The 25,408-nt window shown below is 40.9% G+C and overlaps 1 protein-coding gene across 2 annotated transcripts in view; it reads left to right on the top strand.

Moving 5' to 3' along the window:
- Window positions 1–25,408, top strand: part of adcy8 (adenylate cyclase 8 (brain)) — a 117,238-nt gene that overhangs the window by 73,302 nt on the left and 18,528 nt on the right. For both annotated transcript variants that reach the window (XM_072570427.1, XM_072570426.1), the window contains 4 exons: window positions 10,779–10,951; window positions 12,510–12,591; window positions 21,425–21,583; window positions 24,223–24,369. In XM_072570427.1, coding sequence (XP_072426528.1) covers window positions 10,779–10,951; window positions 12,510–12,591; window positions 21,425–21,583; window positions 24,223–24,369 — 561 coding nt within the window. The remainder of the gene's footprint in view (window positions 1–10,778; window positions 10,952–12,509; window positions 12,592–21,424; window positions 21,584–24,222; window positions 24,370–25,408) is intronic.

The raw sequence follows: 25,408 nt of genomic DNA, 5'->3' as shown, positions 1-25,408 counted from the left end.
AGCCAGAAGTGTCAAATCGAAGATCCATCTTAGCCGCCTCCGGAAATTCCCAGGGTCACAGATTCCAATCCTCAGTCAATTTGATTCATTCCACATGATACCAAGAAATAGCTGAAGGCACTGGATATTTCAAAAGCATGGCCCTGACATCATTCTGGCTCCAGAATTTCCCATGCCCTTAGCCAAGCTGTCTCAGTGCAATACAACACTGGTATCTACCTGACAATGAGGAAAAAGGACCAATTTTGTCCTGTATACAAAAAGCAAGACAAATGCATTGCAGAATATTATCATCCCATCCGTCTACTGTAAATGATCAGTAAAGTGAGGGAGGATAGTCATCAACAGTGCTATCAATTAGCATTTGTTTACCAATAGCCTGCTCACTAACACTCAGTTTGGTTGGTTCTGTCAGGGCCATTTGATTCTTAACCTCATTACAGCCTTAGTTCAAACATGTACTATATAGGTAAGCTTCAGAGGGAAGGGGAGAGCGACTGCCCTTGACATCAATGCAGTATTTGACCCAATGTGATATTAAGGAGCCTGAGCAAAACTGGGGAATCAGGGAAAAATCTCTGCTAGTTCAAGTCATACCTGGTTGTGGTTGTTGTAAGTCGGTCATATCAGCTGCAAAACAGCTCTGCAGGTGTTCCTTGGAGTACTGTCCTTCAGCTTCAGCTGCTTCATCACTGACCATCAACCCCCGCCCTCATAAAGTCAGAAGTGAGATGTTTGCAGCCAATTGCACAATGTTCAGCAACATTCAAGACTTCATGTACCAAAGCAGTCCAAGTCCAAATGCAGCAAGACCAGGACAATATTTAGGTTTGGACTGATAAATGATAGGCAACATTCAAGTCACACAAGTGCAAGGAAATAGTCATCTCCAACAAGAGAGATCATAGACTATTGCCCCTTGACATTCATTGGCATTACTGTCTTTGGATCTCCAATATCAACATTCTGGGGATCACCATTGATAAGAAACTGAACTGGGCTAGCTATATAAATACAGTGGCTACAAGAATAGGTCATGATTGTAAGTGACATTGAGGAGAATTGTAAGTGATGGTGTTCCAATTTATCTGTTGTCCTCCTAGATGGTACTGGTCAAAGGTTTTTATGTACTATCCAAAAAGCCTTGGTGAATTTCTGCAGTGCATCTTGTAGAGTATTGCCACTGTACGTCAGTGGTTAAAGGAGTAAATGTTTGTGGGAATGTCTTGCCATTCCTTTAGTGTCACTAGTGAAAATCCTGAAACTCCCTTTTAACAGCATTGTGATTATACCTAAACCAAATGGACTGCAGTGGTTCATAAAGTTAGCTCATCACCATCTTCTCAAGGACAACTGGGCTGGGCAATAAATGCATGGTCCAACAGCAAAGCCCACATCCCTTGAATAATAAAAAAAAGTCATATGACATACTGCAAGAATGCAGTACCCATGAATCCATCTGTTGGAATGGAAATCTTGAACTCAAATGCTTTGTCCTCATTTAAGTTGGGATAACTGTCTCCATGCTCCTTGATACTGCCTTTATCTCATTTTCTTCCCCCTTTCCAACACAGTGTCAGGTACAAATGGTTTGGTGGTGAGATTATGGGCAGGAAAGGACTGTGTGACTCTGTCTTCCAAATGTAAGAGCTGCCATTGAAGGTAAACTGTTGCCTAATGGAGTAGCACATAAATATCGCATTGCTCCCTACAAATCTTAGCAAGCGCTTTACATTTAATTAATTTTATGGAACAGTGTGGTCTGCAATACCTTCTGACTGTCGCTAATGAGAAGAGGAGACATATAGAACAATCCATTTTCTGCACCTCCTGTATGAGTGCAGGAACGTACTGCAGATTGTTGTCAGACAAAATTTGTTAAAGTACATATAAAATACTGAATATAGAGGGAAATATGTCGACAACAGCTGCACTGGTGGTATCTTTAGTGAGTGACTGTTTCGCCAATATGCCCTCTGTATAACATAGCAATATCATTGCATCCTTAGATATGGACAGTATCAGCAGTAATCCTGCAGCACGGCTCAGAAGGAATCTCATGTGAAAGGAGAGGGTCTCTTGGCTGTTATAGTGGATGAAATTGACATGGTGCACATGGCTTGATGTATTGATCATTGTCCTTATTATTGCCTAGCCAATTGTTATGGACCAGGCCAGACGCCCTTAAAACATTTCAAGAAAGCAGCCCAGACTCTAATTTTGCTAACTGTTTTAAGCAGGTGTAGAAGTGGATCTTCCAGGAGAGATGCTGCTGGTCAAACCACTTGGTTTTAAACAAAACAATTTATTTACAAGATTACTGAATGAAACACATACAAAAGAGAATAAAATACCAAATAATTTAACCTCTGAAAACCCAACAGGTCCTCCCAACACAATGGTGCTGTTCCTAATACCTACAACAATCCCCATAAATACCCTTGGATACAAAAGTTAAAATCAAACACAGGGTCTTACAGGAGAGAAGTCAGAGAGAGAATACCAGCATAGACCTGCTTCTTTGAGTCTGGCAGCTTCAAAACTGCCTGACTGCTTTCAGTGAATAGCCAGACTAGTAAAAACTAAACCAAACCAGAGATTAGCTGAGCTTGGAGAACTGGCCACTCCCCTTTCATTGTATTAGTGTTTTTTTTTTAAACTTGAAAGCCTTTTTCCTGAGGCAAGGTCTGTTGGTCATAATCAGATTAGCCTTAAAACCCTTCAATTTAGACTTTTCAGAGTCTGTGTCTCTTATGACTTCTGAAAAAAAAGGACAGCATAACCTTGTTAAAGGAACAACATCATCACACATTATATGGATTCATGGCCAATTTCTTTTTTTAACAAGTCCATGTGACCAATTATGTATTGATGTAGCGCTTGAAGACTTATAACCTTTTGCCTTTGAAGATTAAATTCTTGGAGAGTCTATATCATCTTTAAATGACCAGAAGGAAGGTACACAGCTCAGCGATGTTGGATGTGTTCAGGCCATCGGTTGAGCTGTTGCAATGCCATTGTTTGATGAGGCCTGCTGAACTGGCTGAGTTTAACTGTGTTGAAACTGTATATGATCGTTGTTATGGTTTGGAATCTTTGGTGTTGCAACTGACGGGTTTGATATTTTGTGGATTATGATGATAGGTAGATCCCTGCTCACTGGCAGACTGGTAATAGCTGGTTCACCTATTGCAATGATGTAAAATGTTGCATCTGGCCATCCTAGTGAGTCATATTGACTTTTAAAATGGATAATGCCAATTCATTGAATGCCAGATCTATTGTAAGCAGCTTATCATGTGTGAACTGCACACGGTGCACAAGTTTCCTGAGTCCATCTCATGTAAGATGCATAAAGGGGTGGTATTTGCCCTGATATCTGTGTCAATTTTGGTATATACTGCATATTCTCCATTCTTTTTGGAATATATCACTTGGAAGTAAAGACCTCATCTTTCTGGCACTTTATGTGATGTGCCAGGTTCATCATATGTATTGTATATCTAAGATTTACAAGTTGTAGCATCTTGCCTCTTGGATCTTGTTGACAGGCTAGCATGCCATTAACAGAGCTTTGAAAGACAATAGACAATAGACAATAGACAATAGACAATAGATGCAGGAGTAGGCCATTCTGCCCTTCGAGCCTGCACCGCCATTCAATATGATCATGGCTGATCATTCCTAATTAGTATCCTGTTCCAGCCTTATCTCCGTACCCCTTGACTCCACTATCTTTAAGAGCTCTATCCAATTCTTTCTTAAAAGAATCCAGAGACTGGGCCTCCACTGCCCTCTGGGGCAGAGCATTCCACACAGCCACCACTCTCTGGGTGAAGTAGTTTCTCCTCATCTCTGTCCTAAATGGTCTACCCCGTATTTTTAAGTTGTGTCCTCTGGTTCGGCACTCCCCCATCAACGGAAATATGTTCCCTCCTGCCAGAGTGTCCAATCCTTTCATAAGCCTATACGTTTCAATCAGATCCCCTCTCAGTCTTCTAAACTCAAGGGTATACAAGCCCAGTCGCTTCAGTCTTTCCGTGTAAGGCAATCCTGCCATTCCAGGAATTGACCTCGTGAACCTACGCTGCACTCCCTCAATAGCCAGAATGTCTTTCCTCAAATTTGGAGACCAGAACTGTACACAGTACTCCAGGTGTGGTCTCACCAGGGCCCTGTACAGCTGCAGAAGCACCTCTTTGCTTCTATACTCAATCCCTCTTGTTATGAAGGCCAGCATGCTATTAGCCTTCTTCACGACCTGCTGTACCTGCATGCTTGCCTTCATTGACTGGTGGACAAGAACACCCAGATCTCTCTGAACAGCCCCTTTACCTAATTTGATACCATTGAGGTAGTAATCTGCCTTCCTGTTCTTGCCACCAAAGTGGATAACCAGACATTTATCCACATTAAACTGCATCTGCCATGCATCTGCCCACTCACCTAACTTGTCCAGGTCACCCTGTAATCCCCTAACATCCTCATCACATTTTACCCTACCACCTAGCTTTGTGTCATCAGCAAATTTGCTAATGTTATTGCTGATACCATCTTCTATATCATTTACATATATTGTAAAAAGCTGCGGTCCCAGCACGGATCCCTGCGGTACCCCACTGGTCACTGCCTGCCATTTCGAAATGGAGCCGTTAATCACTACCCTTTGTTTCCTATTAGCCAACCAATTCTCTATCCAATCTAGTACTTTGCCCCCAATCCCGTGCGCCCTAATTTTACTCACTAACCTCTTGTGTGGGACTTTATCAAAAGCTTTCTGAAAGTCCAGGTACACTACATCCACTGGATCTCCCTCGTCCATCTTCCGAGTTACATCCTCAAAAAATTCAAGAAGATTAGTCAAGCATGATTTCCCCTTCATAAATCCATGCTGACTCTGTCCTATCCTGTTACTATTATCCAGATGTGCCGTAATTTCATCCTTTATAATAGACTCCAGCATCTTTCCCACCACTGAGGTCAGACTAACTGGTCTATAATTTCCTGCTTTCTCCCGCCCACCCTTCTTAAAAAGTGGCACAACATTAGCCGCCCTCCAATCCTCAGGAATCAACCCCGATTCTATTGAACTCTGGAAAATAATCACCAGCGCATCCACGATTTCCCGAGCCACCTCCTTCAGTACCCTGGGATGCAGGCCATCAGGTCCCGGAGACTTATCAACCTTCAGACCTAACAGTCTCTCCAACACCAAATCCTGGCAAATAGAAATTCCCTTAAGTTCAGGTCCTTCAGCCACTGTTACCTCAGGGAGATTGCTTGTGTCTTCCCCAGTGAACACAGATCTGAAGTACTCATTTAATTCCTCTGCCATTTCTTCGTTCCCAGTAATATATTCCCCTGCTTCTGTCTTCAAGGGCCCAATTTTTGTCCTAACCATTTTTTTGCCTTGGACATACCTAACAAAGCTTTTACTATCCTCCTTTATATTCTTGGCCAGTTTACCTTCGTACCTCATTTTTTCTCTGCGTATTTCCTTCTTACTAATCCTCTGTTGTTCTTTAAAAGCTTCCCAGTCCTCCGTTTTCCTGCTTATCTTCGCTAAGTTATACTTTTTCTCTTTTAACCTTATATGCTTCTTTACTTCCCTTGTCAGCCACGGCCGCCCATGTCTCCTCCTGGGATCTTTCTTCCTTTTAGGAATGAACTGATCCTGCATCTTCTGCATTATACACAGAAATATCTGCCATTGTTCCTCCACGGTCTTCCCTGTTAAGGTATTATACCATTGAACTTTGGCCAGTTGCTCCCTCATAGCTCCATATTTCCCTTTATTCAACTGAAATATTGTCACTTCAGATTGTACCCACTCCCTCTCAAATTGCAGATTGAAGCTTATTGTATTATGGTCACTACTTCCCAACGGCTCCTTCACTTCGAGGTCACTGACCAATTCTGGTTCGTTACACAATACCAGATCCAGAATCGCCTTATCCCTGGTCGGCTCCAGCACCAGCTGCACTAAAAATCCATCTCTGAGGCACTCCACAAAGTCTCTTTCTTGAGGCCCGATACCATCCTGATTCTCCCAGTCTACCTGCATGTTAAAATCCCCCATAACAACTGTAGTAACATCTTTGCGACAAGCCAATTTCAGCTCCTTAGAAACATAGAACATAGTCACTTACCCCTCCAGACTAATCCCACATTCAGTATGACCATCTGTGTCAATGCCATATTCCTGCATTCTCTCCGTACCCCTCAATGCCTTTAATATCTGAAACTTTATCAATGCTTTCTTGAATAAACCCAATGGCCCAGCCTCCACTGATTTCTGTGATGGAGAATTCCACAGGTTGACCACCTTGTGAGTAAAGAAATGTTTTCCTTATCTCAGTCCTAAATGGCCAACTCCATATCCTGAGATTGTGATACCTGATTATAGACTCTGTTAGAATTTGATATATTTCAGTCAGATCTCCTCTCATTCCTTTTAATTCTAGTGAATACAGACCCTGTCAAACCAATTTCACCTCATACAACAGAACTTCCATCCCCAGTATCACCTAGTGAACCTTCACTACTTCTACGACAAGAATATCCTTTCTTCGTTAGAGGATACACACAGTACTCCAGATATGGTCTTACAAGCCCCTACAGTAAGGCATCCTATTTTTGAACACAAATCCTCTTCTAACAAAGACAGGATACAATTTGCCTTCCTAATTTCTTGCTCCACCTGTATGTTTACTTCCATTGACTAATGTAGAAGACACCAAGATCCCTTCATACATCCATACTCCCATTATGTCACCATTTAATAATACTTTGTATTTCTGTTTTTCACAACAAAGTGCATAACTTTTCTACCTAGTTTTGTGTCGTCAGGAAACTTTGAAATACTATATTTGGTTTTCAGATCCAAGTTATGAATAACTGGGGTTGAAAAATGTGGTGCTGGCAAAACACAGCAGGCCAGGCAGCATCTGAGGAGCAGGAGAATCGATGTTTTGGGCATAAGTCCTTCTTCAGGAATAATAACTGGGGACCAAGCACTGATCTCTGTGATACAGCACTAGCCACTGCCTACGATCTGAAAAAAGACCCATTTATTCCCACTCTATATGCTTCTAGTCTGTCAACCAGTTCTCAATCTATGCCAGTACATTGCACCGAATCCTGTGTACTATACTTCTGTACCATAGCCTTTTATAGGAGGACTTTATTTAAAGCGTTCTTGAAATCCAAATACACCATGTCCCCTACTTCTCCCTTATTTATCGATTTACTGGCTACATCCTCAAAAACCTCCAGAAACTTTGTTAAACCCTTTCATAAACCTATGCTGTCTATGTCTGATCATGTTAATTCTTGCCAAGTGGTTCGGTCATCAATCTTTTATGATAGGCTCTAATACTTACATTATTACTGATTTTGGATAACTGCTTTTGTGATTCTGCAATTTTCTTCCCCTTTCCCATTTCAAATATTGGGTTTAGATTTGTCACTCTCTAATCTGTCGGAACTGCTCCAGGGTCTGTAGAATTTTGGAAAGTGACCATCAATACATCCAGTATATCCAAGGCCACTTCTTTGAGTACTCTGCATCATGGGAATTTATCAGGCTTTAATTCTGTTAATTTTCCTAGCAGCATTTTTTTTAACCAATTCCTCCTTCTCATGAGACTCTTAATTTCCTAACATTTCTGGGAACTAGTTGTTGTAGTTTGGTAATTGATTTATGGGCTACCTTGATACCTAGGGTTTGGAGTAGTCTGATGGTCATTTGTGCTACGTTCTTAATGTATGGCAGTGTGGCCAGTGTGTCCAGTGTTGTGGTCTGTAATGTAGGTAATGGCAGAAACCCAAAAAGAGTAGTGCGCTGATACTTACACAACAGATCACAATAGGAAGACACAACATGTCCGGACATAAGGTCATATTAAGGTCATATCAGAAATGACCACCAGACTTCTCCCACCCCTGGGTATCATGGTAGCCCACAAACCAACTACAACAGCTACTAACGAGTTCAAAGGGTCCCATACCCACAATCAACAGAACCAATGTTATATACAAAATACCATGTAAAGACTATCAAAAACATTACATAGGGCAAACAGGAAGGAAATTAGCCACCAACGAACACCAACCAGCCACTAAGAGACATGATCAGCTATCACTTGTATCCATACACACGGACAATGAAGGACACCAATTCGACTGGGACAATGTATCCATCCTAGAACAAACCAAACAGAGACATGCACGGGAATTCCTGGAAGGCTGGCACTCAACCTGGAGCTCCATGTAGAGCTGGACCCTATATACCAACCACTAAGAAACAGAACCAGCAACAAAACTGGAAATGACGCCACCAACCCAGCAGACCCAGACACAGATAGCAAGTGGGACAGAACACCAACGCTTCACCAGAGGTGTACTGATGATATTACCTAGAATGGTGACACAACATCTGTGAACAAAGTTACCAGCTCATTGAGCTATTCAGCAACCTTACCCACAACCTGAGCTACAAATCTTCTTGAATACTCTGAATATTGATCATTATTGATTCTTGAGCATTAAACACAAAAAAGAAGCATGTAGATGCACCAAGTAATTAAGAAGGCAAATGGAATTTTGGCCTTTGTTGTTAGTGGGTTGGGGTTTAAGAAAGGGAAGTCTTATTATAACTGTACAGAATGTTGGTAAGGCTACATCTGATGTACTATGTACAGTTTTGGTCCTGTGTTTAATGAAGAATAAACTGGCATAGGAGGCAATTCAAAAGGAATTCACTAGGCTGATTCCTTGGATGAAGGGGTTGACTTATCAAGAACAGCTAAATAGCTTAGGCCTTTATTCATGAGAGTTTGGAACAATGAGGGGTATTCTTATTGAAACATTTAGGATTCTGAAGGGACTTGACAGGGTAGTTTTGAGAAGATATTTCCAGTATTGGAAAAGTCTTGAACTAGGTGACAAAGTTACAGAATATGGGGACATTCATTTGAAAGTCATTTGACGTTCAAAGGAATGTCTACTTCCAGAACATAGTGAATGTCTGGAATACTCTATCTCAAGGAGATGCAAAGGGGAGATCATGGAAAGTATTTAAAGGGAATATAGGTAGATTTTTGAAATATCAGAGCATGCAGAACTCTGCTGAGTTGGCACTAAAGAGGAGTTGAGGCCCTGGAAGATCAACGATAATCTAGTAGAACGGCAGGAAAGGCCTGAGGAGCTGAAAGGCCTACTACTGTTCCTAGTTCTTATGTTCTCATGCCTCTTTATTCAAAGCACAAAGGAATATTTCTCCTTTTGAGATAAAATAATCAGCACCTAATAATCAGAGCCTCCAGGGGTTTAGCTCTCCTTGTCAATATCCAAAAAATTGTCTTCATGACTGTCCTGAGCCTTCTTAGTATACTCCTCTAAGATGTTTCATGAACAACTTGTGTTCTCTATTTTTCTTGTCTGATCAAAATTCGTATCCTTTTACTTCTATTTCCCTTTCCATTTCTCTCCCCATTTCTTTCTGCTTGATTTCCATTATTATCCATATTTTATTTTCAACAATTTCCATCTTCCTTTGTTTTTCCTCATTTTTAGTGTTTAGTTTTCTTAATACTGTGTTCTTTAATCACTGCTTATCTCTCTCTTCCAATTCAAGTGTTTTCATTTCTAACTGCACCTTAGCTAATTCCAGTTGGGACATTTCAGGTTTTCTTTATTTAAATTCTATTTGTTGAATAATCCAATGAAACACGTTAATCATGAAATCTCTTCCAACACATAGTAAACCCCATATGCCACTGGATCAAATTCTAAAATCCAAACTCAAATGAAAATTGTATTAAAATTTGTATTTAAAGCACACATCTTACATCACATGATTGCACTACAATCATGAGAGCACTTCTTCAAAAGCATAATATTTTAATGTTCTGTGGTTTTGAAAGGTTTTGTGTAAATACAAAGAAAATATTGAATGGTCATTCACCTGAAGCGTTAACTGTGTTTCTCTCAACAGATGCTGCTTGGTCTGCTGCTATTCCTAGTCATTTCTGTTTTGATCTTGTATAATACAAGTACTTACTTTCATTCTAGAAATGTAAACCTTTACTTTTAGTGTAATTTGATTCCTTTGCCCCTCTTACTCGTGTTTCAGGTTTTTTTTTGAGACAAAGGACCTTCAGATTTCGTAAGGAAAACTTAGTGCATCTGATAAATTAAAGTTATCTAGTTTCAGGTGTGCCAAACCTGTCAGACTCAGATTTTATTTTCATTATGTGAGATTTCAAGTATGATTTTACATGCGTGTTTTGAAATTGCTATTGAATTGTTTAACTGAAATTAAACAGAATGCAACCTTTTGATTTGTTTCAATTTGCATTGCATGACTCTAATGTAGAGATTTGATATACTAATTTTCTGAATCATGGAAAATAAGTATGCCCATGATCTATCGTGGAGCTGCTTCACCATCCCAGTAGTACATGGTACAGGGAATAAATGCAGAAATGGTTGTTTGGATACTAAACTGCAGCAGTGAGCACAAATTGCATTGAGGCATTATACAACTCATTAAAGTCAGAGGTATGGGCATGACAAAGGGCAAAGAGGGATGTTAATGTTTTTAAACCGAGAGCCCTATTGCATTGGGAGAGCTATAAGAGAGAAGTAAAAATGAAGAGAGTAATTCCAAAGAAACTAAGACAGTAAAACTTCAGTAATAAGTTCACAGACAACCTGAATATCTGCTCACTTTGCAGTTGAAACTCTAACCTAACCCTTGTGTGTTATCTGTTCAGTATTTTGTGTTTACTGGGGTGCTAGCGATGGTGACATGTGCAGTGTTTCTACGTCTGAATTCCATTTTGAAACTTGGCGTGCTGCTGGTAATGATTGCAGTTTACTCACTGCTGACTGAAACGATCTCCAACTCGATCTTTATCAGATACGACAACAGTCGTCACAATGGAACGTAAGTTTTTAATGTTCTACTTCATTCAGTACTAATTTCATCACTTAGACTTATGGCAACATAAAGTAATTACCTCTTAGCAAGACTGTCAGGAGCAGAAATTGATGTGGTTCAAAAACAACTCCTCTCTGCCTCAATGCATAGCTAAAGCCCAAGCAGTGTCTAAAGCATATTCTGTCAGAATAAAGGAGATCATCGAGAGGTTAACATTATATAAATAGTCTCTGTACTCTGAGCATCCACTTGCAAGGATTCTGACAGCAACCTGTGAATGGGCTGACCAAATCTGAGATGCACTGGTATCGAGCTGGGTGAATGAAGAAGGGCACAAAATTACAAAAACAGAGTGTATCGTGAAAATAACTTAAAATCGAACAAACCTTTTTTTTACAATGTCACCTGTAGTATTCTGACTTTGGCTGAGGTGAGGTAGCTCAGCACAGAACACAGATCAAATCAGAGCCTCAAGGTCTGAATGCTTCAATACCACAGTTCATGGTCTCGTTCCTCACTGAGTCATCAAAGGAATCAAGAAAAGACTGATTTTTGTAAAATGTTTAGAATTGATCTTATCAAGTGAAAGCTTTCTACTGAGAACAAGTTCTGTTGTTATATAATCAGAGCTTTTAGGGACCCAACAATATATATTTTAATATATCATCAGAGGACACAATCTATTTTCTAATTCTGTATGTTTCTAAGGAATAATTGTTGATTACAAGTATAGCTCTAACAGCAACAAAAGACCGAGGGGTTGATTTACAATGGAAGACTTTCCATTTCACACTTAAAAATGAGTGTTTGACAATTGCAAATTGGAGGAGGTGTGACAGATGTTGAAGGCTCGCCTGAGGGAACTGTCAGGTGAGCTTGTAAAAAGGCAAGTACAATGTCTGTCAGCCCGTCCCAGAGGCGACTGCTTAACCCTTCAACTGTAGGACCTCAGATATAAATAGGTCGAATGTGCACACAAATCTAAAAACATTTCTGGCCCGGTGATTAAGTTTTGAGCAGGTACTGTTGCAGAGTCCAAAATGATCTCTTAAGACTTTTGATGTGGTCATGGATTGACAACTTGGAAATTATAACAAGATTTAAAGAGTTGAGGGCTGAATGAAATTCCTGTGTCACTAAACTGATAGTTATGATCCCCCTGCACAAATGGGACACCTTCATGACTTGCTCAAATATGGCAGGCCTTAACTCATCCAGTGGGGCATGACCTCACAGTAGTGCGCCACTTCCACCCTCTTTGAAGACATTTGCCTTGGAAGGGGCAGGCAGAGGTCTTGGCATTTACATGGCAAACAAATAGATCTTCACCACTTTCCTGTCAGCCTCCCATGGAGTTATCTATAGTGATGGGATAGAATCTCAAACCTAATTCTTCAAAGTTTGCTTTTGTGCCTTCTTTTGTTGTATTCTGAATGATACATTTTTTTGTTTAGACAAACTGTACAAGTGTAACCATGGCCACAGAATCAGTAGCTGTAACACAAAGATTTCCTTGGTGTGTTGATTATAATATTAATGAGTGCTCCTATTTGTTCTTTTATAGCAGAGACTTGCTAAGCTCAAAGGAGTCCTCCTTGCTGTTAATGGCAATGTTTGTTTTAGCTGTTTTTTATCATGGACAACAGGTAATAATGACAAACTTTAGAAGTTCACTAACAGTGAGATTATAATGTATTGATTTAGAAATAAATAATAAGCAGAATTATTCATTATTTCATCCATGGTGTATATCTTTTTCTTTATAGTTTACCTAATGATGAGTATATCTCTTCTATAGAAAGACTGTGGGTTCCACAATGTTAGTGCTTCTTTATGTTTGTGATTTCTGTCGATAGCAGAGTTCTGGCTCCCACCTGTATTGGTCAAATAGAGCAGTCTGCCATCAGATTTATTATTGATGAAGCTTAACTCCCAGAAACGCATGGTTTGGGTAGGATGGTATTCAAAATTGAAAGGAAACATGAAATCTGGCTCCAACCTGCTAAGTTGAAGCTTCTACAGAGGCAAAACAGTAGGCAGGCAACTAATCCAGCCAAAAGAGATGAAATGGTTGTCAAAGAATGATAATCTTGTTGCATGCCTCAGAATGAATCATGACTTTAAATGTAACCCTGACCAGCCAAGCTACCAGGGCCTCAAGAAACCCATTGATTAAAGTGTCCAGTTTGATGCTGCACCCAACCTGCCCTGCCATTGGATATCCTTTATGGAATCTCCTGTCCCTAATATCTCTCATCTCTCCCATCATTAAACTTCTGATCACTACCCAAGACCTGTCCAATCTCCATGTCTGTACCTCAGTACCAAAGAGGCTGTCCACTTCATCGCTTATTTGAAATGAAAGTTTTGTGCAAATTGTTTTGGTTCTATGCTTATATCTTCTGGCTAATAGGTAGGACTTAGAGTCATAGAGATGTACAGATGTCCAGCTCGTCCATGCCGACCAGATAGCCTACCCAATCTAGTCCCACCTGCCAGCACCTGGCCCATATCCGTCCAAATCCTTCCTATTCCTATATCAATCTAGATGCCTTTTAGATGTTGCAATTGTACTAGCCTCCACCACTTCCTCTGGCAGCCCATTCCACGCACGCACCACCTGCTGCGTGCAAAAGTTGCCCCTTAGGTCCCTTTCATATCTTTCCCCTCTCACCCTAAACCTATGCCCTCTAGTTCTAGACTCCCCACCCCAGGGAAAAGATTGTCTATTTTTCCTATCCATAACCCTCATGATTTTATAAACCTCTATAAGATTACCTCTCAGCCTCCAACGCTCCAGGGAAAACAGCCCTAGCCTATTCAACCTTTCCCAACAGCTGAAATCCTCCAACCCTAGCAACATCTTTGTAAATCTTTTCTGAACCCTTTCAAGTTTCACAACATCCTTCTGTTAGGAAAGAGACCAGAACTGCATACAATATTCCAAAAGTAGCCTAACCAATGTCCTGTACAGCCGCAACATGACCTCCCAACTCCTGTACTCAATACTCAGACCAATAAAGGAAAGCATACCAAATGCCTTCTTCACTATTCTATCTACCTGCGACTCTACTTTTAAGGAGCTATGAATCTGCACTCCAAGGTCTCTTTGTTCAGCAACACTCCCCAGGACCTTACTATTATGACAGAACTAACCTATTGCCAGTTTACTGAAGGGATGTTCGCCAGTTCTGACGAAAAGTCATTAACCTGAAATAATAACTCTGTTGCTCTCTCCATAGGTGATGGCTGATGTGCAGTGTATTTCCACCATTTTTTGTTTTTTTGTTGAAAGAAATAGGTCTTTATATACCATGTATTCAGATGGGAAATTTTCTGCAAGAAATTATTTTGAAAGGAGCCTTTGTTTTCAAAAAAACATTGACTAGTTTCACTTAATAAATTATAGACCTGGTGAATAGGGTTAGACTAGGTAGCTCATTTAAAGACTTAGAACATAGAACATAGAACATAGAAAAATACAGCGCAATACAGGCCCTTTGGCCTTCGATGTTGCACCGATCCAAGCCCCCCTAACCTACACTAGCCCACTATCCTCCATATGCCTATCCAAGGCCCGTTTAAATGCCCATAAAGAGGGAGAGTCCACCACTGCTACTGGCAGGGCATTCCATGAACTCACGACTCGCTGAGTAAAGAATCTACCCCTAACATCTGTCCTATACCTACCACCCCTTAATTTAAAGCTATGCCCCCTCGCAATAGATGACTCCATACGTGGAAAAAGGTTCTCATGGTCAACCCTATCTAAACCCCTAATCATCTTGTACACCTCTATCAAGTCACCCCTAAACCTTCTTTTCTCCAATGAAAACAGTCCCAAGTGCCTCAGCCTTTCCTCATACGATCTTCCTACCATACCAGGCAACATCCTGGTAAATCTCTTCTGCACCCGTTCCAGTGCCTCCATATCCTTCCTATAGTATGGCGACCAAAACTGCACACAATACTCCAGATGCGGCCACATCAGAGTCTTATACAACTGCAACATGACCTCAGGACTCCCGAACTCAATTCCTCTACCAATAAAAGCCAGTACGCCACATGCCTTCTTCACCGCACTATTTACCTGGGTGGCAACTTTCAGAGATCTGTGTACATGGACACCAAGATCCCTCTGCTCATCCACACTACCAAGTATCCGACCATTACCCCAGTACCCCATCTTTTTGTTACTCATACCAAAGTGAATCACCTCACACTTACCCACATTGAACTCCATTTGCCACCTTTCTGCCCAGCTCTGCAGCTTATCTATATCCCGCTGTAACCTGACACATTCTTCCTCAATGTCAACAACTCCACTGACTTTCGTATCATCCGCAAACTTGTTCACCCGACCTTCTAGCCCCTCCTCCAGGTCATTTATAAAAATGACAAACAGCAATGGTCCCAAAACAGATCCTTGCGGAACACCGCTAGTAACTGCACTCCAAGATGAACCTTTACCATCAACTACTACCCTCTATCTTCTTCCAGCCAGCCAATTCCTAATCCAAACCTCCAACTCACCCTCAATGCCATACCTCTGTATTTCTTGCAGTAGCCTACCATGGGGAACCTTATCAAACGCCTTACTAAAATCCATATACACCACATTTACCGCTTTACCCTTGTCCACCTCCTTAGTCACCTTCTCAAAGAATTCAATAAGGTTTGTGAGGCACGATCTGCCCTTCACAAAACCATGCTGACTATCCTTGATCACATTATTCCTATCCAGATGTTCATAAATCCTATCCCTTACAATTCTCTCTAAGACTTTGCCCACAACAGAAGTGAGGCTCACCAGCCTATAGTTACTAGGGTTATCTCTACTCCCCTTCTTGAACAAGGGAACCACATTTGCTATCCTCCAGTCTTCTGGCACTATTCCTATAGACAACGAGGACATAAAAATCAAGGCCAATGGCTCTGCAATCTCCTCCCTTGCTTCCCAGAGAATCCTAGGATAAATGCCATCAGGCCCAGGGGACATATCTATTTTCACCCTTTCCAGAATTTCCAACACCTCTTCCCTATATACCTCAAAGCCGTCCATTCTAATTAATTGTGACTCAGTATTCACATCGGCAACAATGTCCTGTTCCTGAGTGAATACTGACGAAAAGTATTCATTCAGTGTCTCCCCAATCTCTTCAGCCTCCACACACAACTTCCCACTACTATCCTTGACTGGACCTATTCCTACCCTAGTCATTCTTTTATTCCTGACATACCTATAGAAAGCCTTTGGGTTTTCCCTAATCCTACCAACTAAGGACTTTTCATGTCCCCTCCTTGCTGCTCTTAGCTCTGTCTTCAGATCCTTCCTGGCTACCTTATAACTCTCAATCACCCCAATTGAACCTTCACACCTCATCTTTACATAGGCCGCCCTCTTCCCTTTAACAAGGGATTCCAATTCCTTATTAAACTACGGCTCCCTCACACGACCCTTTCCTCCCTGCCTAACAGGTACATATTTATCAAGGACACTCAATAGTTGCTCCTTGAACAAGCTCCACATATCAATTGCGCCCTTCCCTTGAAGCCTACTTTTCCAAGCCACGCATCCTAAGTCGTGCCTCACCGCATCATAATTTCCCTGCCCCCAGCTATAACTCTTGCCCTGCAGTGCACACTTATCCCTCTCCATCACTAGAGTAAAAGTCATCGAATTGTGGTCACTGTCCCCAAAGTGCTCACCTACCTCCAATTCTAACACCTGTCCTGGTTCGTTACCCAGAACCAAATCCAGTATGGCCTCACCTCTTGTTGGCCTGTCTACATATTGTGTCAGGAAACCCTCCTGCACACATTGGACAAACACCAACCCATCTAACGAACTCGAGCTATAGCTTTCCCAGTCAATATCAGGAAAGTTAAAGACCCCCATAACAACCACCCTATTACTTTCACACTTATTCACTTCTCACACTTGATAGACAGAATGGCCAGTCTCTGTGCTGAAGGCTTCTACAACTACTAGACCATAAGAAATAGGTACAGGAATAAAATTTTTGCCCCCTTGAGCCTGTTCCATCATTCAATAGGATCAAGACTGAACCGACATTCCTCAGATCCACTTTCGTGCCCCTTCTCTGTAACCCTTGATTCCCCAACTGACCAAGAATCTACCTATCTATCTTAGCCCAAATATACACAAAGACTCTGCCCCCACAGCTTTCTTTGGCAAAGAGAAGAAATTCCTCCTTAACTCAGTCTTAAAGTTATTCTGAGATTGTGCCCTCTGGTCTTAGACTCTCCCATGAGTGGAAACAGCCTCACAGCATTTATCCTGTCAAATCCCTTAAGAATCCCATGTTTCAGTGAGATCACCTCTCATTCTTCTAAACTCCAGTTTGACCTTTGTTATACCAGGAAACATCTTAGTGAATGTTCTCTGAACTGCCTCCAATGAAATGATATCTTTCCTTAAACATTAGGATGAAAACTGCTCACAGTGCTCCAGATTTGGTCTCACCTTGTAAAGTTGCAGTGGACCTCCCTACTCTTATACGCCAATCCCCCTCGAAATAAGAGCCATTATTCCATCAGCTTTGCTGATTACCTGCTATACCTGTGTGCTAGCTTTCTGTGTTTCAAGCACAAGTACCCCCTCAAGTCCCTTAGTATTGCAGCCTTCTGCCATTTTTCTCCATTTAAATTATTGCTTCAATTTGGAAAATAACAGCTGAAAATATCTCCATTTTCTGGTGACTTCTAATCACCATTGAAAAATGATGCATGTCAGTAAGTGAGCGGGTCAGGTTATTGAGATTATTGAGGTAAGATTACTGAGGTGGGTGAAATGGTTGAGACCAGGTTAGTGAGATGGGTGAGGGTGTTGAAGTCAGGTTCGTGAGTTGGTTGAGATCAGGTTAGTGAGGTGGGTGAGGTGGTTGAGATAAGTGAGTGAGGCGATTAAGTAAGTGAGTAAATGAGATTAGTGGGTGAGGTATGTAGGTGAGTAAGTAAGAGAAGTGATTACACAGATCTTTGGAGATCACCTTTTCACCCTGGTAGTTAGGAATGACTATATCTGGAGAATGTGTTGGGAGTTGTGATGGCTGCAGAAGAACGTTACTTTGTGGGATTTGCAGTCTTCACCCTGTGTTAGATTGTGGTGTACATACTCAGCGAAACATTTATGATTAGCATACTTGGATAATTAAACTGTAGGGGTTTATGTCACTTATTTTACTGGATGCAGAGACAAAAAGTATTCACAGGACAGTTCCCACAGATAGGTTGGAGATGGGGAGTTGGCTAGGGCACTCTACTTAAATACTCTGCTCTAACAGGCCACACTCTTTGAGCAGGAGGCAAGTAATTGATAGGGATCTTCTATGCTCCAAGGAACTGCCAGTTAATCAGAGGACATGCAGCTCAGCAGCTTTACTGGGAGTAATGGTTACTGGTGGGACTGGATGGAAGAGAGGACATCATAGAAGGGTAGTGCTCTCCCAAAAAGATAATTGGAGTTGACAGGCACTCTGGCCAGAAAAGCAGTTCCCACCATGGGTTGAGAGGTGTTAGTGAGGGTATGCCATGGTGGGGAAGCTTTGCTGCTAGTCGTCCGTCTGAATGCCCAAATGAGATGGATCTCCATGAGCCCACCAGTGTTAACCTGGCGATTTCCTCACATGGCAGAAGGCCCCCTCACCATTGGTAAAATGCAAGCAATATCAGGAAGAGGTTCTTAAATCAATCCCTAAAGTGGCTCACTTGGCCATAGGGCAGGAGATCTGTCTGTCATCTTTCTAGCAAGATGACATAGCTGCGGGAAAACTAGGTGCACACCAGTGCTGCCTGCCTTCCCTTGCTATTTTACGGAGTTTTCCCACCATCCCGAGCCCCTGTCTTTCCCAGAGTACTGGTAAAATTCAGCCCAGAGATAGTAGTGAATTATAGGTTTTCGGATTAGTGCAAAATACACAGTGGTATTCCCCCCAGGGATCAGTGTTTTGATGGTATAGACAGGCTGTTGGAATGCATAAACGTGATTAAATGTGGAATAAATATTTAGAGTGCTGATTCATAAGGTGCCTGTTAAAATAACGTTTGCTGTATAACTAACTGGTACAGTTGTAAAACAGATTCAAGATCAGAGAGATGTGAGGATGGAAACGCAGGTTGAACAAGTAGTTAAAAGGTATCATATATGGATCCCAGACTTTATAAGTAGAGAGGTATTATAAAATCAAGGAAGTTATGATGAAACTTGATAAAATACTACTTTAATATAGCTTCATAGAATCATACAAGATGGAAACAGACCCTTCGGTCCAACTCATCCCTGCCGACTAATTTTCCTTCCTTGAACCAATCCCATTTGCCCATGTTTGACCCATATCCCTCTAAACTTTTCCTATTTATGTACTATTCCAAATGTCTTTTAAATGTTGTAATTGTACCCACCTCTACCACCTTTTGTGCCAGGTGGTTCCATAAATGTACCACATTCTGCGTGAAAGAGTAACCCTTCAGGTCTGTTTTAAGTCTTGCCTCTCTCACCTTAACCTACGCCCTCTAGTTTTGAACTCCCCTACTGTGGGGAAAAGACCTTAGCTATTCATCCTATTTATGTCTCTCATGATTTTATAAACCTCTATAAGGTCACCCTTCTGCCTCCTATGCTCCAGGGATGCAAGTTCCAGCCTATCCAGCATTGCCTTCTCCCTCAAACCCTCCAGTCTTAGTAATATCCTTGCTAATCTTTTCTGCACCCTCTCCAGTTAAATAAAATTCTTCCTGTAGCAGGGTGACCAGAACTGTACGCAGTATTCCAAAAGTGGCCTCATAAAAGCTTTGTACAGCTGCAACATAACGTCCCAATTCCTGCACTCAGTGCCCTGACCAATGAAGGCAAGGGTGCCAAATGCCTCCTTCACGACATTCCATGAGATGCCACTTTCAAGAAACTATATACCTTTACCCTCAGTCTCTCTGTTCGAAAACACTCCCCAGGGTCCTACCATTAATTGTGTAAGTCTTGTTTGTCTTATCAACATACAACCTCTCACATGTATCTAAATTAAACACCATCTATGACTCCTCTGCCTATTTGCCCAGGTGATCAAGATCACATTATACTCTCAGATAACCTTCTTCACTTTTCACTATACCACCAATTTTGTAGTCTATCACAAACTTACTAATCATGCTTCCTATATTCTCATTCAAATCTGTTATATAAATGACCCAGCACTGATCCTTGTGGCACACCGCTGGTCACAGGTCTCCAGTCCAAAAAACAATCTTCTATAACCATCCTCTGTCTCCTACCATTAAGCCAAATTTGTATCTAAATCGGCAGGATCTCCCTGGATCCCATACGATCTAACCGTACTATTTTCAATTCCGGGCACCACACTTTCCAAAGGGATGTGGAAACCTTAGAGACGCTGCAGAAAATATTTCTGAGAATGAGTTGTGTTGATAGATTGTTGAAGAAGCTAAGTTTGTTCTACTCAGTGGAAGGAAGCTTGAGAGGAGATTTGACAGTGTTCAAAATCGTAAGAGACTAATAATAAGTATAGACAATGTTCCTCATTGATGGAAGGCCTTCAACCCAAGGATAGTAGTTTCAGGTGATTAGCAAAAGAACTAAAGGCAAGGTGAGGAAAACCGTTTACTCAGTGAGTGAGTTAGGATCTGGAATTTGCTGCATGTCAGTGTGATGGAGGCAGATTGAATTGTAGCTATTAAAAGTCAACTGGATAAATACCCAAAGAGAGAAATCATTCAGGATTACAGAGGATGGGTGGGCCATGCAATTACATGCAATACAGTGGCCATGATAGTGATCATCCAAAGGCATGAAGTAATGATCTGGAAAAATGAGTTCAGAATCTCACCATGGTCAGTAGAGAATTTTAAATCAGTTATGTAAATATATTTGGAATAGAAAGTTAGTATTAGTAATGACAACTATATTGTTGCATAAACCTAACGGGTTCGCAGAAGTCCTGTTGGGCAGGAAACCTGCTGTCCTCACCTGGTTTCATTTATATATAAAACAGACGCAGGGCAATTTTATAGTTGTAAGCTTTTTAGTTGTATTTAAGAAGGCAGTTCCCCACCACCTTGTCAAGTACATACAGGGAATGGACAACAAATGCAGGCCTAGTCAGCAACCCCGTGTGTCTGAACAAATAAAAACTAATGTCCCATATAGTCAAAGGCTGGAATACCTAGATTCAAAATAATTGTTGTCAATCAGTTACTTTCAAGAGACAATATATTTGTAATTCTTTAATTCCTTTAATGATGTATATTTTACTATTCTATTCATGCGGGCAACCTTAAAAAAACGGGAAAGGAACACTTTGCATATTGTTATAGGTTGAAGCACAGATTCTGTAAAACATAAAAAATGTACAAATAGAGTTAGACATAGCAGAAGGGAATTTTTGAGTTATTCAAGGAAATCAACTTGAAAAATCTTAACTTTTTTTTAATAAAAATGTTCAGCTGGAATACACTGCAAGACTGGACTTCCTATGGCGAGTCCAAGCAAAAGAGGAAGTTAATGAAATGAGAGAGCTACGAGAACATAATGAAAATATGCTTCGAAATATTCTACCAAGTCATGTTGCACACCACTTCTTGGAAAAGGATAGAGACAATGAGGTAAGTTCACTCAGCTACCTTAAATTTAAAACTAATTGAATCTATAGTCAACGTTTTTCAGGTATGCATTCACAAGCCTTATTTTAAGCTTATTCAGTTCAACGAGTGGTAAATCAGTGTTAAAAATAGCTACACAGCCAGTACACTTGTCAGTTATGAATCTTTCCACACTATAAATGAGACTGTTTTATAATTCCAATACCATCAATATCAACAAGGCATTAACAATCTTAAGATAAAACCTACAGTAGCAGCTTTAACTCCTTTCACATAACAGAATGGATGCATTAGATTTAAAACTGGAGCAATGAAATTACACGACTGATTCTTGTGAAGGTGCCAGGGATCTCAGCCCAAATGAAAGCCTGCCAAAATCTCCACATTACCTGCATTTTGGAAGGTTTCCTACTTCCATTGCCAGCCCGGCACTTGATAGTCAAGCAACAGGCTGTTTTTTATTAAATCATTTTCCTACTTAATATCAATTTATATACAGCATCTATTCTTGAAAGGTACAGCATCACATGAAACTTGTGGCAGGCAGATTACTGCTGAACTCTGCACACACTATGTCACTGTTTCCATGAGTACGGGTCACTTTGCTCCAAATAACAGGAGTTTTGTTTGGTTTACTGCAATGAATCAGTGTTGTTCTTTGCTTTGTAGACATTAGCACATCTCTTACCCAGGTGAAATTCTGTTTCATTGCAGCAATGACTATCCTTAATCTTCAGGAGGGCAGTGTGCTGCCTCTAGTTTCGAAAGCCTCATTTATAGCCCGTAAACAGAGCTTTGCACCACAATCCTCCCGACACTGTTCGAGGCAGCTGGAACACCCGACCAAATACCAAGATGGAAAAAGAAGAACAGGAGTAGGACACCCTATCTGCTGAGAGTTACCAGCCAATCAGAGGCTGTAGCCCTTCTGTGCTCAGCAGTGCCACTTGAGGAGTATGGCTTCTTGCTGGCACTGCACCCACATAGTCTCAGATCAAGGAGAACCAAAAATAAGCAAGTGATTGCTGGCAGGAGATTCATTGTGTGGGGGTCATGGTGGAGGAAACATTGGAGCATAAAAGGCAGGGCAATGGTTCTTAGTTGGCCCACACCCTTTCTGATCCCCTCCCCCACATTCAACCTTTTGCCAAGTCCCTTGATCAGGGCCTGAGTAGCTTTGTGCAAGGGACCCTACTCCCGGAGCCAGCAAGCAACCCCACACAGATTGCTTATTGTGCTGCCAGCACAGTGAGCCCCTCAATCACCAGTGAGTTAATACCAGTTATGGAAGGTGAGATCCTTGAGTGGCTGTCCATGGGCCTTCCTGCCATGGAATTAATTAGTATCCAGCAGGAAAATGAAGGTGTCCTTCTTAGACTGTCCTACTCAAATAAATTGGCCCGCCAACTAACTCAACATGAAAGAGATTCAACAAGATTCCACCCACTTTCTTTCATGTCTCTTCAGATGTTTTCATGAGTCTACCCACTTAAATTAGGTGGAAGCTTTGTGAATTAACATTAATCAAAGTCCAATAGAAGATGTCTTTAAATGTCCTACAATGTGTAATTTCTCTCTTGGCATGCTGCTCAGTAAAATCTGGAGGAGAAGACAATGAGGTCAAATTATTTATTCTTGATTGGAAGGATCAGAAATGTATAAAGACAGTATGTTCCCCAGACCCTTACCAGTGCTACCCCAACCCCCACTTTGGACCTTTAACCTAGTGCCTGGATCCACCATTCGACAGCCTAAGTCAGAGACAGCAAGCAGCACACAGAGGATCATTCAGGGTGGATGAGTTGCCACATGTACATTAACTATTTTTAAAAGAATTAGATTTCTCAATGACTGGAATTTAATCGATCTCCACTGCACCCTTCCAATACCTAAGAAAAAAAAAATGAATGAGGTTCTGTGAGATTAGTGTTGAGTATTCTTAGAAATTGCTTTTGAAAATTAAGAACTTGTGTTTCCAGAAGCTTTTGTCATGGATTCAATGATTGCATAATGGTTGTATTTACAGTAGACAATGTATCGAAACCAGCCTGATTCTGAAATTGAATATTTCCACATTGTCACAGCACGGAAAAAGATGTTTTACCGTTTACCTGGAGCAATGTGTGAAATGTATGGCACTCCACAGGTATCAGTAATGTTGAACTACGATTGCAACCTTACTCCCCTCTCTCACCCACACCCCTCACCATCAAAAACCAATAGGTCAAATTGGGAACTGTAGTGCTGGTGCCAATGCCAATTGGACTGAATTGACTGAATTTATTGCTTTGGCAAGAAAATAAAAGCTGTTTGTGATTATTATGGTATTATTATGCTAAGGTTCAATTTAATTCCCTTACATTAACGTCATATCCAATAGTTATGACCAGTTATACATCTGTGCACAAAACCCAGAAATATTGTTTCAAAATTAAATATAGAATGTAATTCTTTTGATACAGAATTTATCAATTCAAATTCAGCTTCTGTATGAGCTTCCCAAGATTGTTGGAGTCAAAATTTTGGATCATTTACTTTTTCAACAAAAAAGCAACTTTGAATTCCCAGAAGTAAGCTGTACCTCTGAGAAGCTGATGACTTTTCTTTGCTACTTACCACTATCATTGTTTTTTTCTCATCAGGAACTTTATTCACAATCTTACGATTCTGTTGCTGTGATGTTTGCCTCCATTCCAGGATTTGCAGATTTTTATTCTCAAACTGAGATGAATAATCAAGGAGTAGAATGTTTACGTTTGCTGAATGAAATTATTGCTGATTTTGATGAGGTAACTTTAAAATCTTAGACTTACATGATTTAAAGTCTTGTGATTTTATGCCTTTGGTTGCTTTTTGAAGTGTAAAGATAAATTGTCTTTTTAATCATGAATTTGAGTATTGCTGAAAAAAGACACATTCTGTTGGTTATTTTTGGCTTGCGCCAAACGATGACATATATCTTTTTTTAAGGAATGAAGCATTTGCTTTGAGAATAACAGATTCAGAGCACTGAGAGGGGCTCAAGGGAAAGATCAGAGAGGTAACTGCTATAGTGCTGTTCCATTGCAACTTAATTTTCTGTGTTTCAACAGTCACAGTATTCTATCAAACTTTAAAGGCTGGAAACACTTTGTGGCATCTTAAAATTATGAATGGCACTAAAGAAATGTAAGATCGTCCCCTCTCTCTTCCTTTCTCTCTCTCTCTCCCCTTTTCTTTCTTTTTCTTTGTTTCTCTAATTGATAAGGTAAATAGCCAACAACATTTTCTCATGCTCGGGGAATCTAAATCTAAAGGGTGTAAGTGTAATGTGAGAGGAGAGAGATCCAAAAGGCTGGAGAGGGGCAATTTTTTTTCACACAGAGATGGTGATTGTATGGAACGGGCTGCCAGAGGTAGTGATGGAGGCAAGTACAATTTTATCATTTAAGAAACATTTGGACAGGTACATGGGTGGGATAGCTATGGAGGGATATGGACCAAACGCAGGCAAATGGGACTAGATTAATTGTGAAAACTGGGTGGTGTGGACAGATTGGGCCAGAAGGCATGTTTCCATGCTGTAATCCTCTATGAGTCTCTAATAAATTCCCAGATATTCCCAGGTATTCCTGATGAAGGGCTTTTGCCCGAAATGTCGATTTTACTGCTCCTCGAATGCTGCCTGAACTGCTGTGCTTTTCCAGCACCACTCTAACCTAAATTCCCAGAGTTGTACCATTCGAACAATGGCCCATCTGCTACATTAGCCCAACCAAAATTATAGGTGGATCCATGTATTAATTGGTCAGAATGTTCTCAACAGGTAAGTAGCACCACTTTTGGGTT

The sequence above is a fragment of the Chiloscyllium punctatum genome, chromosome 5, assembly GCF_047496795.1.
Source record: "Chiloscyllium punctatum isolate Juve2018m chromosome 5, sChiPun1.3, whole genome shotgun sequence".
Taxonomy (NCBI): domain Eukaryota; kingdom Metazoa; phylum Chordata; class Chondrichthyes; order Orectolobiformes; family Hemiscylliidae; genus Chiloscyllium; species Chiloscyllium punctatum.
This window is presented reverse-complemented; position numbering and strand designations above follow the sequence as displayed.